Genomic DNA, 15,518 nt, shown 5'->3' with positions numbered 1-15,518 from the left:
TGTCCCGCCCCCCGACACGCTACCGGCGCGCCGGGGACTGAGCGGGGAGCGCGGCGCCTTCTGGCGCGCCTCGCTCTGATTGGTAGAGAGAGGGCACTGGCTAGCATGAGTAATACTGATTGGCTGTGGGTGGCCACCCGGCAACATTGCGCGCTGTGATTGGCGCGCAGGGCGGCCTCTCAGGGTGAGGGAGGCATGGCGGCGGGCGGCGGGAGTGCTTGAGGCGATGGCGGCGCGTTGGTGTTGCTGTCGCGGGCACTGACGAGCCCTCACCGCCCCGCGGGCTTCGGGAAGAGCTGTCTTGTCCCACCGCGCCCGTCCGGGTCAGTCCTGCACCGGGGCACCGCGGGTTCCTCTCGGGTCCATCCCCAAGCCGCTGAACCCTGAGGGTTCTCCGCGGGCGGGTTTTCAGGCGTTCATTAAATGTTCCTTTCCGCAGCACCCCCAGGGGAGATGCGGTAGCGCGGGCTGAATCCTGCTGGCTGCCACGGGAGCGTTGGAGGCGATGGAGCCGCTGCCAGAGCTGTACTCGATCTTCCAGGGCGAGGTGCGGGCCTGGCCCGTGCGCTTCGTGAATTCGTTCTGTTGGTTTGGTCCGGGTTTAGCGCAGCGAGGCTCGGGGGGGGCTGATGATGCCTTTTCCTGGTCTTAAATTCAAGAGTCAAACACGGTTAGAAGGGAAAAGGGATTTTACCTCGGGATTTATTTTAAGGATCCTCAGGTGCACACGTCCAGGTCGAATGCACCTCAGTGCCCCCCGCAATGCCCACCCCGATGGATCGGGTATATCATTAGAGGTGTTACTAATTAGCAGATCTATCAAAGATTCCCCCAGGAGAGGCTCGAGTGAGCCCCCCTCCCCAAGGAGCCTTCCCCTGCATGGTTCTATCTTGGTTTACAGAATGTGTTCTGGAGAGGACCTCGGGCTCTGGGGCACACTGATCCCTGGCTACGAAGCTTCTAAAATGTTGAGTCTCTCAGCTTGACAAACAAGGCCAAGAATGGAGGCAAAAAGCACTGAGAATACAGGAGCTGTAAAAAGGTGTAACAGGGGTATAAAAGAAAAGGCAAAAAATCTTCTCGGCATCACCAGCAGCTCTGTGGCAGCTGCACAGCTGGGTGAGCAGATGGGGGGATGGTGCCCCTCCGCCCTCAGGTGATTCCCCACTTGCAGAGCTGGGATCCAACATCAGCAGGACCTGGAGCTGCTGGGGAGAGTCCAGAGGAATCCACGGAGCTGCTGCAGGGCTGGAGCCCCTCTGGAGCCGGGCTGGGAGAGCTGGGGGTGCTCAGCTGGAGAGGAAAAGGCTCCAGAGAGAGCTGCGAGCCCCTGGCAGGGCCTAAAGGGGCTCCAGGAGAGCTGCAGAGGGACTGGGGACAAGGGATTCAGGGCCAGGAGCCAGGCAATGGCTTCCCAGTGCCAGAGGGCAGGGCTGGATGGGATCTTGGGCAGGAATTGTTCCCTGGCAGGGTGGGCAGGGGCTGGCATGGAATTGCCAGAGCAGCTGGGGCTGCCCCTGGATCCCTGGCAGTGCCCAAGGCCAGGCTGGACATTGGGGCTGGAGCAGCCTGGCACAGTGGGAGGTGTCCCTGGGGGTGGCACTGGGTGGGATTTAAGGTCCCTTCCAACCCCAACCATTCCCAGATTCTCCCCATATCAGACGAGCTCGGTGGGTTTGTTGTGCATTTTCTCCCCTGTGCCCTGAGGCCTTTCCCTCAGCTCCCGTGTGGGTTTCCTCGCCAGGTCGCTGCAGTGACGGATTTCGGGGCGTTTGTTGCAATCCCGGGCTGCAGGAAGCAAGGTTGGTGTCTCTGCTCGCTGCGGGTGCAGCTCCAAGCTGCTGCAGCCGCTCCGAATTCGAGGGTTTTGGAAAAAGCTCCGAAAAGCAGCGAGCAGAAAGTAGGAAGTGAGAGAGAACGAGCTAAAGGTGAAATAAACGCTTGCGAAATGAGGAAGGAATTTGAGTTCTTGAGGGGTGTTTAGAAGGTGATGGATTATTGCCTGCTTGAAAAAAAAAGACTCGGAGGGGCTTTTGGAAAATTCAGGATATTTGGGGTGGGTTTTTGGTAACTTTGGGATGTTTGGGGTGGGTTTTTGGAAAATTCGGGACATTTTGGGTGGGTTTTTGGAAAATTCGGGACATTTTGGGTGGGTTTTTGGAAAATTCGGGACATTTTGCGTGGGTTTTTGGAAAATTCGGGACATTTTGGGTGGGTTTTTGGAAAATTCGGGACATTTTGGGTGGGTTTTTGTTAAATTCAGGATATTTTGGGGGTGTTTTTGGAAAATTCAGTATATTTTGGGTGGGTTTTTGGTAAATTTGGGACATTTTTGGGTGGGTTTTTGGTAACTTTGGGGTATTTTGGGATGGGTTTTTAGTAACTTCAGGATATTGTGGGCGGGTTTTGGTAACTTTGGGATATTTTGGGGTGGGTTTTTGGAAAATTCTGAATGTTTTGGGTGGGTTTTTGGAAAATTTGGGACATTTTGGGTGGGTTTTTGGAAAATTTGGGACATTTTGGGTGGGTTTTTGGTAAATTTGGGACATTTTTGGGTGGGTTTTTGGTAACTGGGGTATTTTGGGATGGGTTTTTGGTAACTTTGGGATATTTTGGGGTGGGTTTTTGGTAACTTTGGGATATTTTGGGGTGGGTTTTTGGTAACTTTGGGATATTTTGGGGTGGGTTTTTGGTAACTTTGGGGATATTTGGGGTGGGTTTTTTGTAAATTCGGGACATTTTGGGTGGGTTTTTGTTAAATTCGGGATATTTTGGGGGTGTTTTTGTTAAATTCGGGATATTTTGGGGGTGTTTTTGGAAAATTCAGGACATTTTGGGGGTGTTTTTGGAAAAGTCTGAATATTTTGAGATGGGTTTTTGGAAAATTCAGGACATTTTGGGTGGGTTTTTGGTAACTTCAGGACATTTTGGGGATGTTTTTGGAAAACTGAATATTTTGGGTGGGTTTTTGGTAAATTTGGGATATTTTTGGGGTGTTTTTGGTAACTTTGGGATATTTTGGGGATGTTTTTTGGTAACTGGGATATTTGGGATGGGTTTTTGGTAACTTTGGGATATTTGGGTGGGTTTTTGGTAACTGGGGTATTTTGGGTGGGTTTTTTGTAAATTCAGTATATTTTGGGTGGTTTTTTGGTAACTTCAGTATATTTTGGGTGGGTTTTTGGTAACTTTGGGATATTTGGGGTGGGTTTTTTGTAAATTCAGGATATTTTGGGTGTTTTTTTGGTACCTTCAGGATATTTTAGTGGAAGTTTTGATAACCTCAGGCTCTTTTAGAGAATCATTTGAAGATAATGGCAGAACTATAGAAAATCTGCCATTAGCAAGTTTGCCCAATTCCCTTCTTTTTGTGGCCAACGTAAATTAGCAAAAAACCAAAAAAAGAAAAGACTGAATGGAAGCTCAAATAAAAAACACTGGGAAATCCAACTGAAAGCTGTGTCTGTGTTTGAGGGAGAGCTGCAAACCCCAAGGAGCCCCTTCTCTGCTGCCCTGCTGAGGTTCCTGCTCCCTGCAGGACCCTGGGCAGGAATTTGGCTGCTGGGGGCTCTCACCTGGAGGCAGAAAGTGCCCTTGGAATGGGAGCTGGAACAGCAAAATGCTCCTGGATTTCTGCTCCCCTGCTGCTCACTTGTCAGGCACCCAAATTCAAATCTCATTTGGGGCAGTGGGACCTGATTGAGGAGGTAAAAAAATGAGAGCCCTCTCCAAAGGACAGCTGTATTTATTTAGAATTGTGTGTATTGTTCATGTTTATTGTTTCCATGAGCAGCTTTAGTAGTGGCACCTACGTTATAAACAGCAATCAAAAAATAGAAATTAAAAAAGAATGAGTTGAAGATGAAATAAACTCTGCTGGTTTTTAAATGGCTAGGTTTTGTTATATTTTATTTATTATGTGTTTTTGTTTGTTTCTACTTTTATTACTTATATATATATTTATATAGAATGCATTGTTAATATTTATTTTATTTTTGTTCCTATTATATAGATATATAAATAAGTTTATTTCTACTACATAAATATTTTTATATTTTAATGCATATTTTACTAATTAATTATATATATTTTAATTTATTATATTTTACCTGTTAGTGGTATAAAAATACATTTTCCTCACACCACAAAGGACTATCTGCTCCAAACCATTTTGGAAGCTACAAATCCGAGGTTCAGTGGAGAATTGTCTGGATAGAAGTGAAAAAAAGGACGAGCTAAGGATGAAATAAACGCTGTTAATTTTAAAATTGAATTTATTATGGTAGAAGGGTACATTCTTTCCACAGCCCGAGGGATTATCTGCATCCACTTCAGGAACTGCTGAGGATTTTCTTCTCTCTCTTCTCTCCCAAACCCACTGCAGGCCTCGTGCACAGGACTCACATGTCCTCCTGCCGTGTGGACAAGCCCTCGGAGATTGTGGATGTTGGGGACAAGGTCTGGGTGAAGCTCATTGGCAAAGAGGTAACCTCAGCTCCAGGAGCATCTCCTGCCTGTTCATTAACCCCGTGCTCGTTTACTCTCTGCTAATTGCCTGCTTTGCAGATGAAGGAGGACAAACTGAAGCTCTCCCTGTCCATGAAGGTCGTTCACCAAGGCACAGGGAAAGACCTGGATCCCAACAATGTTTGCCTTGAGTAGGTGAATGTGCTGAGCAGAGCAGCTCCAGGGGAATGGCTTCACCTGGAGCCCCTCTGGAGCCGGGCTGGGAGAGCTGGGGGTGCTCAGCTGGAGAGGAGAAGGCTCCAGGGAGAGCTGCGAGCCCCTGGCAGGGCCTAAAGGGGCTCCAGGAGAGCTGCAGAGGGACTGGGGACAAGGGATTCAGGGCCAGGAGCCAGGCAATGGCTTCCCAGTGCCAGAGGGCAGGGCTGGATGGGATCTGGGGCAGGAATTGTTCCCTGGCAGGGTGGGCAGGGGCTGGCATGGAATTGCCAGAGCAGCTGGGGCTGCCCCTGCATCCCTGGCAGTGCCCAAGGCCAGATCAGCTCTGCTCTTTGCTTTTACAACATTTTACTTTGAGAGCAGCCTTTAAACCTTGTGCTCAGGTTGTGTTGGTGTAAAAACGAAAGGTTAAAGATGAGAATGGATTGAAAAAGGCGCTGTCCTTCTCCTCCCAGCCAGGATGAGAGGAAGAAACGCACCTTCAGGGACTACACGAGCCAGAAGATCACCCTGGAGGCCGTCCTGAACACGGTGTGCAAGAAATGTGGCTGCAAAGGTGGGTTCTGCTGCTTCCTCATTGCCCTGTCCCAGGCAGGCAGTGACCCTTGGTGGGCTTGTATCATGGTTAGAATCCCAAAATGGTTTGGGTTGGAAGGGACCTCAAACCTCATCAGATTCCAGTCCCCAGGGACACCTTCTGCCATCCCAGGCTGCTCCCAGCCCCAATGTCCAGCCTGGCCTTGGACACTGCCAGGGATCCAGGGGCAGCCCCAGCTGCTCTGGGCAGCCTGCTGACATGGTTACACATGGTTGTGCAAAGGGAATGAATTTTTGTGCCATGTTTCTCCTTTAGAGGAGGCATTTTTTTATCACTTGCTGCAAAAACAGAAGACTTAGTTCGAGTCCTTTAAAAAAAAAAAAAAAAAGAGTTTATTCCTTAAAATCACACCCCCTTGGGCTCCTGGTGAGGGGCCACAAAGATGATGAAGGCCTGGAGAGATGAGGAGAGACTGAGGGAGCTGGGCTTGGTTGTTGTGGAGAAGAAAACACGGAGGGGGAATCCCATCACCCACACAAATACCCCCAGGGGTGCCCGGGGATGGTGCCAGGCTCTGCTCAGGGACAGCACCTGGGGTGATGGCCAGAAACAAAACCCAGCGAGCTCCACGTCACCCTGAGGAAGAACTCCTGGCCATGAGGGTGGCAGAGCTCTGGAGCTGCTGCCCAGGGAGGGTTGGAGCCTCCCTCTGTGGGGACATCCCAAACCGCCCTGGAGCTGTCCCTGTGTTGTCACCTGCTCCAGGTGATCTCCAGGGCTCCCTTCAACCCCAGCCCTTCTGTGCCTCCAGCTGGGCACAGCTCAGGACAAGTTCCCTTCCTGCCCTCTTTGCTTCCTGTGTCTCGTAGCTGAGATCTTATTCTGATTTTGGTTTTTGAGAAGCAAACCAGCCTTGAGCCGATCACCTCACTGCCAACAACCACCACTGAGAATTCCAGCTCAGCTGCTGGGATGCTGGAGCTGTGTCTTAGAGCTAAAACCAAGTCTGTGACCTGCTGAAAGGGCGTCCTGCCTGGTTCAGCAGCGTGAAGATGGATTTTGAGGTGCCTTCCAGCAGGTTTATTCAAGTTGCTGAGGCATAAAGTAGTTTTTTTTTTGTGCAGGAGTTTTTGCTGTGGCCCTACTTGTGTTATGTGGAGTGAATGGTTAACGGAGCTCCTGCTATTCTGGAGGAGGTTAATGATCAGTGTGGGCTCTGTAGTGGTACATAAGTATCCTTAAAATACTATTTTAAAGAATTATTGCTATTTGAAGGACTGTTCTATATAAAACAGTATTTGAAAGAACCCCAAAACCCAGGATTATGCCTATTTCCAACCTGCTTTTTAATGATGGTGTCTCCTCCTAACAGCAGGTGCCAGCTCTCCAAATTTCCACTGCAGCTCTTAGTAGGTCAACTTTGATGTCTCCAGAGGAGAAAGGGAAGAACCAGATGAGCTGAATTTCTCTTCCTTTGTGGCTTTAGCTCATTTTCCGGGTGCCAATCACACCAATTTACCTTTGCCCCACTCTCTTCTGGGCTGATTAAGCCCCTGCAGAGACACATTTTTGCTTGTTGAGACAAGACTTATTTTCTTCTTCGCCTCCAGGCTGACCTGGGTTATGTTTGTTCCCTGTCCTGTTTAATCAGGGCATGTTCAACCAGCTGAAATTTCAGGATCAAAAATGGTCCGGTGGAGATTGTCTCCTTGTCACTAAAAATAATCAAAAAGAGCCTTGGCAGCACTTCGGGGTGTGTGAATTGTTAAAAAGAGAATAAAACTAAAGGAAAAGGGGATGGGTTGTTCCTTCAAACACCTTTTTTCCAGGTCACTTTGCCAAGGAGTGTTTCATGCAGCCTGGAGGTACCAAATACAGCCTCATTCCAGAGGAGGAGGAGGAGGAGGTGGCAGCAGCAGGACGTGAAGGAGATAAAAAGATCAGCAAGGCTGAGGAGTCTTCAAAAAAGAGGAAGAAGGTACAAGGTGGGCTCAGGCTGGCCTGGAAAAGGACGAGGGGGATGGGGATTTGCTCTGTGGTTACAACTGAGTTACTACAGCAGCGTGGGTGTGAGTAGCCAGGTCTGGCCTGAGGAGCTGCCTCAGTTTTGGGCAGATTCTGTAGCAAAACAGGAACGTCCTCTGCAGATTTCTTACTAATTCTTAGCTTTTCTCCTTTTATCCTTGTCAAGCTGTCTTTAAGCTGGTTTTGTGCTACAGCACCCAGCTCTCAGAAGAGATTTCTGGCAGTGAGAAGATGATTACTGTTTTTCCTGGTTTTTGGGAGGCTCTACAGGAATTGCTTCAGTGCCCTGAATTTCTGTGATTGCTGCCAATGACCTGTTTTCCTCCCTTTTCCTGCCCTCACACCTTTCTTTGATCTGAACTCAGTGCCCTGCTGGCTCCAGGGGTATCCTGACCCAGCCAGAGCTGTGGGAATGGGCTTTATCTGCACGCTCTGGGGGAAAACCCCTGGCTGTGTTTGCACAGGGAGCATTCCCAGGCTCCAGAGCAATTCCTGTCCCTGGGAAAGTGGCACCAGATAAGAGACATTTTCCAGGCAGTGTTTGCCCTCTGCCTCAGAGCAGGATGGGTTAAAATAAAACACAGAGGAGGCCTGAACCCAAACCAGGAGCTTTTGGTGGTCAGGTTTATTCAGTGATGAGTATTCACAGAATCCCAGAGTGGTTTGGGGTGGAGAGGCCCTTAAATCCCATCCCAGCCCTGCCATGGGCAGGGACACCTTCCCCTATCCCAGGTTGCTCCAAGCCCCATCCAGCCTGGCCTGGGACACATCCAGGGGCAGCCACAATCCAGTTCAAGGCTTCAATAAATCAACTCTTCCATCAGCCCCTTCACAGTCCCACTTTTAATTACACTTCCAAAGCCCTTTTCCTTTTTTTTCCCCCCCCTCTTTCCAGCTCTGTGGCCTCTCTGTATCCCTGGAGAGTGGCACCAGGCAGAAAAGGCTCAAATTATTTCAATGTTGTGGGGAGAAATTGCACTTAGAGGTGCACAGAGAGCTCGTTATCCTACCCCTGCCCATCCACCAGGATGGGGATTCCCAGTGGGGTTTTGCCCTGCTGACACTGCAGGAAATGTGGGTCACTGTCCTGAATTTGTCCCTGATTTTTTTGGGGGGTTGCTGGATTAACAGCTTTCCTTGAAATCTCCCTTGTCCCTTTGATCTCCTTCCCTTCTCAGGGATGACATCAAAAGTTTTCAGATGTTTTCCAGAGCTGGAATAATAAAACTGGGAGCTTTTTTGGAGGCAGGATGTGGGATCCTGGAGATGAATAGTTCCCTTGTAGTCTCGAGTGCCTGCGGGGATCTTGTCTGGGAGCTGCCATGTGCTTCCCTGGAGCTCGGGGATTTACAGCACGTGGAAGTGGCTCCGTGTCCTCAGTGCCAGCCTCCTTGTGACCTGTCCCATCCCATCTGTGTGACACCACTGTGGGGCTGGGATTTTGAAATGAGGGGAGGGAGCTGCCAGCCCCCAAGGGATCCCGTTTCCACTGAGTGTCACAGCAATGAGAATGACATTTGTGCTTGTTCAGGATCAGCATTTTGTGCTTTCCTGGATCTGATGTTTCCTTGCAGTTTCTGGGGTTTTTTTCCTCTTCCCAGAGATTCCTCTCCTGAGGTACTCCGGGGTCCTCACCCCTTTTTTTCTCACCTTGCCTTCCCAGTGGTTCCCAGCTTCTCTTTTCCCTCTTGCCTGAGCCCCACAGCATTTACAGGGTGGAGCTGGATTCAGGTCCTTGCACGGGGGTGGCACTGGTGTGTCAGTGCCCATCTCTGGGGTGGCAGATCTCCCTGGCAGCACTGGGTGTGTGAGGCCTCTCCTGCCTCCTGGAATCCCTGAGAAAATGGGGGACTTGGGAGGGAGGAGGAGATGCTGGAGCGAGTCCAGGGAAGGGAATGGGGCTGGGGAATCCTGAGGGAGCTGGGAAGGGGCTGGAGAATTCCTGAGGGAGCTGGGAAAGGGGCTCAGCCTGGAGCAAAGGAGGCTCAGGGGGGCCCTTGTGGCTCTGCACAAGTCCCTGACAGGAGGGGGCAGCCGGGGGGGTCGGGCTCTGCTGGCAGGGAACAGGGACAGGAGGAGAGGGAACGGCCTCAAATTGTGCTGAGAGAGGTTTAGACTGGATATCGGGAAAAATCCTTCACGGAAAGAATTGCTAAACCTGTCCAGGGCAGGGGTGGAGTCCCCATCCCTGGGAGTGCTCCTAAACCACGTGGATGTGGCACTTGGGGCCGGGCTGGCTTGGACTGGCTGATCTTGGAGGGCTTTTCCGACCTGAGCAATTCCACAGCTCCGTGGCAGCCGTGAGCCCCGGAGCCTGTCTGGGACAGCTGGGCAGGCACAGGCTCTGTGTCCCTTTCCCTCCTGGGGCCACGGGGTGAGGGAGCTCCTGTGGGAACAGCCGTGTCCCTGCTGGGCTTGTGTGGGAGGCAGCAGGCTGGGAATGGCTGAGCCCTTCTCATCCTGCTGTCTTTGCCTTCCAAGAAAAAACCTGCAGTGCTGACCGAGGGGTAACCCCTGGGAGTGAAATTCTCCAAGTTTATCCCATCTTCTGCTCACACAACCTCCAATTTGAGGGGTTAGATCCATTTCTAAGTTCCTTGCAGGCTTTATTCCACGTGGAACAGCTCATCCCTGAGGTGGTTTTGGGTGGCCTTTGGGATTGGGGCTTTTTTTAAGGCTTTGCTGCTCTTTTCCCCACCTTGTGGGAGATTTCCAGATCTTCCTGCAGATCTTCATGTGCAAACCACGCCTAAGGGTGTTTGTTCTGTGACCTGTGGCTCATCCAGCCTTGGTCCATCCTCACTTTTACTGGTTTTACTGGTTCTTCCGTGGCATTAAGAGGGCGCAGCCCTTCACACATTGTCTTCATCCGAATTTTTCCGAATCTGGCTGTCTTTATTTACTGGCTACAGGCTGGGTGCTTCTCCTCAGCTTCATCCTGCCTGCTCCTCCAACAAAGGATGCAAAAATACCTCTAGATTTATGTAATGCATCTGGTTTGGGATGAAATTGGGTGGTGGAATAAGGATAAAGAATAAAATTAAGAAGCCTGGAAGGATTCTTGGCACACCCTTGGAGATGCAGACACACATTAGAACTCCATTCTGGCTTTCCACAAGGACAGACACAAAATCTTTGGGAATGGGATCGTAACTCCTCAGAAGGGTCTGGTGAAAGATATTTCAGCTTCTTGGAGAGTTCTGGGCACTCCCCTCTTTTCTCAAGCCCGAATCCCTTTAGGAGGAATGAGCTGTTGTAGCATTCTCAGAGCCCAGCCTGGAGCAGTTTCCTCACCAAGGGCAGGAGGGAGCCTGGAGTGCTGGGGGGGCCCCTCTTGAAGCAGGTTTTGGAGCAGTAGGGAAGGAATTCCATGAAAATCGGCACTGGAGCCTGTTGCTGTCCTGCTGGCAGCTCTGGCAGGGGCTTGGGAGAGAGATTTTGGGGCACTTTTGTTGGGTTCTGGTGTGTTTGCTGCCTAGGTGGGGCAGGATGTGCAGGGAACTGTAAAGCGCAGCTCTGTGTGCTGTGAGCCCTCTCGGCGCTGAGAGCTGCTTGAGCCAAATCCTCTCCAAATATTCCCCCAAAATGCCGTGTTTGGAGTGCTGGGTGTGCCCAGAGCTGAGCTGAGCCCCAGCCAGCACTGCTGGAGGGCACTTGGCAGCTCAGGGTTGTGTCAGGGCTGGGCTGTGTCCCTGCAGGCACAAACCTGGGCTCTGCTGGGCAGTGCCTGAGCTGGAAACGCTCCCCCTGTGCACTGAGTGCCCTGGTGACCTGCAGAGTGCTGATCTGCCCGGGCTGGGATGCTGCATCCAGCGAGAGCTGTGCTCTGGCAGCAGGATGCTGCTTCTGCAGGAGGATTTTGGAGCAGCGCCGCCTCCTGCTACCGAAAAAAAACGTGGAATGCTTTGGGGTGGAAGCACCTTAAACCCACCCAGTGCCACCCCAGGGACACCTCCCACTGTGCCAGGCTGCTCCAGCCCCAATGTCCAGCCTGGCCTTGGGCACTGCCAGGGATCCAGGGGCAGCCCCAGCTGCTCTGGGAATGCTCAGCTCTCCTTGCTTCCCGCGGCATTTCCAGCCCAGGCTGTGCTCGCTTGCTGAGGTGCCTGCACTGCTGCACGGAGAGAATCAGAGAATCATGGACCATCCAGGGTTGGAAGAGGCACAGGGATCTCTGAGTCCAGCTCCTGGCCCTGCACAGGACACCCCAAGAACCCCACTGTGTGCCAGAACTGGAATTTGTCTCTCTTGGAGTGATCTTGGCTGTTAGAAGCCCCCAAAAAGGGGAGAGAGAGGGTTTGTTGATTTTTTCCAGCCAGCACAATGCCCTCGTGTGCTTTCATGTCCCCTGTTCCATCCCCAGGAGCGTGTGTGACATCCTGTCCTGCCTGCAGCCCTCACATCCTGAGAAAGTTTCCCAAGCTCTGGAATGAAACTCTGTTGCTTGTGAAGGTCTTGTCAGACTTTCTCACCATGTGCACGGGCTGGAAAAGCTTGAGAAAATTCTCCTTGCTGCATCCCCTTCTCGGGAAGATTTAACTCCTTCCCATCCTCTTCTCAGGACCGGGAGGATTTGCTTCTGCCTCTCCTCTGTGGGTCAGGGCCTTCATGGTGAGGCTGTTGTTACCCCACAGGAGAACAGACCCCCTTTTGGGTGTTTGCAGCGCTGTTGTGGAGCTAAAAAGTGCCAGGGGTGTGGTGGGTGCGACTCCATCCGCTGCTCCCTTCCCTGGGATCCCAGAGGACTCTGATTCTCAGCTCCAGGTGTTGTCTTGGCTCTTGCAGCTCCCTGGAATTGTTCTGTTTGATTAAAAATAAGCTGCCAGCTCCTTTCCTTCTTCCCCAGCTGACAGCCTGGGCCTGGTGCTTGGACACCCAATCCAGTTTGGGCACAGGAGCTTAAAAGCTGGGTTAGTCAGAGCCCTGAGCTGAGCTTGCTGGGCCACATTCCTCACTGGGGCTGTCCAAGCCTGTTCCAGGGCTTTGGTTGCCTCACTGGACATCTCTGCTCCCTGAAACCTTCCTTGGCTTCTTTCCTTGTGTCCTCAAATAGAGCAAAAATTCCTGGTCAGCCCCTCTGGAGCCAGGCTGGGAGAGCTGGGGGTGCTCAGCTGGAGAGGAGAAGGCTCCAGGGAGAGCTGCGAGCCCCTGGCAGGGCCTAAAGGGGCTCCAGGAGAGCTGCAGAGGGACTGGGGACAAGGGATTCAGGGCCAGGAGCCAGGGAATGGCTTCCCAGTGCCAGAGGGCAGGGTTGGATGGGATCTTGGGCAGGAATTGTTCCCTGGCAGGGTGGGCAGGGGCTGGCATGGAATTGCCAGAGCAGCTGGGGCTGCCCCTGGATCCCTGGCAGTGCCCAAGGCCAGGCTGGGCATTGGGGCTGGAGCAGCCTGGCACAGTGGGAGGTGTCCCTGGGGTGGCACTGGGTGGGATTTAAGGTCCCTTCCAGCCCAATCCATTCCCTGGTCCTCTGAGAGCCTTTTGCCAGGAAAGTCTCTCAGGTGTGGATGTGTCCAGGGATGGAATTGGTGGATCCTCGTTGAGGGCCGGTGCTGCTGTGCTTGGGCAGAGCTGGAGCTCTGCATTCCCCGTGTGCGAGGTGCTGCAGTGGTTTTGGAGGCCCATTCCCCGCTGTGCCTTCACTTCCCAGAGCTGGGGGGGTTCGAGGGAGCACCTGAGCTTTTGCAGGATGGGCTTTGCCAGGCCCTCGGGCGCTGCTGGCAGCATTCCTGCTCCTGCTCCCTGCTGGAAGGGGATGCAGCAGCACGGGATCCATCAGATCCCCTCCCCAGGCCCGTGATCTGATTGAACATCCCCAAATTGCCATCCTGCACCATTAAATAGTGCTCCTCTGCCTCGGGGTGATCCCAGTGCCCCCAGGCCTGGTTTCAGGGCAGTCTCTGCTCGCTGCTTCATCACACGCCTCAAACTGGAGCCTTCAGAGCCGTTTCAAAGTTCCTTCCGAGCTTCATTCCAGCACCACCCGCTCTCGTGCTGCATCCAAAGGTCGGGTCTGGAGCACGGGATGGGGGGCTCTGAAGGGGGAGGGAGCAGGAGGGGGTGCGAGGGAGGTTGGGGAGCAGGAAGGGGTGCAGGGGAAATTGGGGAGCTGGAAGGGGTGCAGTGGGAAGTTGGGGAGCTGGAAGGGGTGCAGGGGAAATTGGGGTGCAGTGGGAGGTCGGGCAGTGGAGGGAGTGCAGAGGAAGTTGGGAAACAGGATGGCACGTGGTGAAATCTTTGTGAGGTTGTGCAAAGAACCACATCTTGCAGAAGAGCACTGACCTCGTCCTGGTGCAGGAAGCTCCACTGGGCTCTCCTGCAGGAGCAGGGAGTGTTTGGATGCTCCAGGGCTCTCGTCCTGGCAGGCTGGGGGCTGCTGGTGGGCTGGGGCTGCAGGGATGCTGCTCATGGCTATTTTAGAAACACATTTTGTGGGGGGGCAAAAAAAAACTTCATCCTTCCAACTTGTGTTAATAAAGAACAATGAAATAATGGAGTGAGGGCAAGGACTCTCGTTCCATGGAAAATCCAACATCTTCCAGCCTTGGATTTCCATGGTGCTGCCCCTGTGCTCTGGTTTCTGCCATGCCCTGTGCCCTGCCCCTGCAGCTGGGGGCTGGCAGTGCTGGTATCTCCTGGCCCCCGGGCACAGCGCCCTTTCCATGCAGGAACAGGCCCAGAGAGGCTCTTGCTGCCCTGCTGAGCACCAGGGACAGCGTTCCCACATTCCCGGGCTTTTCCTGTGTTTTCCTAGGAGAAGAAGAAGAAGAAGAAGAAGCACAAGGCCAAGCAGTCCTCAGAGTCGGACTCGGAGAGCTCGGCCTCGGACAGCGACGGAGCTGAGCCCTGCAGCAAGAGGCCCAAGCACTGCGGGAAGCCCAGCAAGGCTCCCAAGAAGAAGAAGCACAAGAAGCACAGGAAGTAGCCCTGGGCTGAGCAGGGCAGGCCGGGCTCCCTGGTGCACAGCTCGAGCAGCCAGCAGGGCTCAGCACCTCTCCTGCTCCGGGGACACGGAGTTTCCCTCTGGAAGTCACGCGGGCCCGTGGTGGTGCAGGTGCCGACCTTGCTACGAGCTGTCCTCTGCCACCTTAGGCACGGCTGCCCCTTTCTGCCACAGCTGCTGCCAGCCCGGGCTCGTGACGCCCTGCAGGGCAGCTCTGCTGTCCCACAGCCTCGTGCTCTGCCAGAGCTGCTGCCAGCTCCGGGTGACACCAGCGCTGCCCATGGGGCTGGGGTGGCACAGCCAGGCCCACGCCGTGCTGGGGACAGGGTTTGATGGTGCTGGGCCCTGTGATGGGACCACAAGCCCCTGGCACAGAGCTCGGGGCTGCAAACCTGCCCCAGCTCCCTCGGTGTTTCTGCAAACACTGGGAGTGCAGGAGCAAGGAGCAAATGGGGGAGCGGAGATAGGGGGAGTAAACATGAACTGTGGAGTGTTTGCTGCCTTGGACAGGGATGGAAAAGAATTCTCTGCCCTCTCCAGCTGGACTTTGGACTGGCTCCTTTCTTCTGTACCCTCCACACTTCATCTTGGGCAGGGGGAGAACAGCGTTGGCCGCGTGGAGGGGACGGGAAAGGGATTTTTTGGGAAGTTCTGGCTGCTTCTCGAGGCTCCCGTGGGTGGGAAGGGGGTGTGTGGTGAGGTAACCCATAGGAGAAGGCTGCTGGAAGGAGCATAAATGTTGTAACTGGAGCTGAAGGTCGGGCGGGGATGGCAGGGGCAGAGTGCCAGGAGCAGCTCGGCCCTGCCGGGACAGATGTGAGCGCGGGGAAGGAGTCGCCGCTGTGGCCTGTGGCTCTGCAGGGAGCTGCGGCTGAGTGCAGTTGGCAACCTGGCCTCACAGGAGGAGTTGGGGTTGCTGGTGGAGCCTCCCCCTTATCCCTTTTCCTTCCCTGGACTTCCCACCGCAGCTCCCCACGGCTGCAGCGCCCTTTGGGACCATTTCCCGTCCCAAATCCAAGTGCTGGGAACCTTTACTCCAGCTGAGCCTGCACCTCTGGCTGAGGCTGCGGCTCCCTGCTGGATCGGCCTCTGGCATGGGAGGGGCATCCCCGCATCCTGAGCTGGGCGGGAGAGCTCATTTCTAACCAGAACCGATTCCCACAGCCTGGAGAAGAGGCTGAGATGGGATCTGGGATCACTGGCCATTAACCCCATCCCTGCCAACGCGCCCGGGCTGGCTGAACGCGGGTGCAGCTCGGCAGAGCCCGGCCTGGCTCAGCCCTGTGGGTGGGCCCGTGCCAAAAGCGCCTTTTCCCAAGCAAACCGCGCACG

General features: G+C 53.6%; 1 protein-coding gene across 3 annotated transcripts; it reads left to right on the top strand.

Moving 5' to 3' along the window:
* Window positions 1–188: 188 nt before the first annotated feature.
* ZCCHC17 (zinc finger CCHC-type containing 17) lies at window positions 189–14,794 on the top strand. 3 transcript variants are annotated; one of them, XM_082296729.1, is made up of 8 exons: window positions 189–323; window positions 440–547; window positions 1,745–1,802; window positions 4,385–4,485; window positions 4,567–4,658; window positions 5,139–5,239; window positions 7,051–7,199; window positions 14,001–14,794. In XM_082296729.1, the coding sequence occupies exons 2-8, from the start codon at window positions 506–508 to the stop codon at window positions 14,166–14,168; spliced, it is 711 nt and encodes a 236-aa protein (XP_082152855.1). In that variant the 5' UTR covers window positions 189–323; window positions 440–505; the 3' UTR covers window positions 14,169–14,794. The 3 variants fall into 3 exon arrangements, with proteins under 3 accessions (XP_082152855.1, XP_082152854.1, XP_082152856.1); XM_082296728.1 differs by having other exon boundaries at window positions 13,998–14,794; XM_082296730.1 differs by lacking the exon at window positions 14,001–14,794 and adding an exon at window positions 7,413–7,830.
* Window positions 14,795–15,518: the final 724 nt, after the last annotated feature.

The sequence above is a fragment of the Coloeus monedula genome, assembly GCF_965178545.1.
Source record: "Coloeus monedula genome assembly, chromosome: 24".
NCBI classification, from domain to species: Eukaryota; Metazoa; Chordata; class Aves; order Passeriformes; family Corvidae; genus Coloeus; species Coloeus monedula.
The sequence above is the reverse complement of the archived record's forward strand: the minus strand, read 5'-3'. Positions and strand labels throughout refer to the sequence as shown.

What these genes read in the sequence shown, in the direction of transcription:
- ZCCHC17 (XM_082296728.1), top strand. Translation starts at nt 506, where the DNA reads ATGGAGCCGCTGCCAGAGCTGTACTCGATCTTCCAGGGCGAG. An exon ending in CCCGGGCTGCAGGAAGCAAG is followed by an intron (nt 1,803 to 4,384) that starts GTTGGTGTCTCT and finishes AACCCACTGCAG; the next exon opens with GCCTCGTGCACAGGACTCAC. An exon ending in TGAAGCTCATTGGCAAAGAG is followed by an intron (nt 4,486 to 4,566) that starts GTAACCTCAGCT and finishes CCTGCTTTGCAG; the next exon opens with ATGAAGGAGGACAAACTGAA.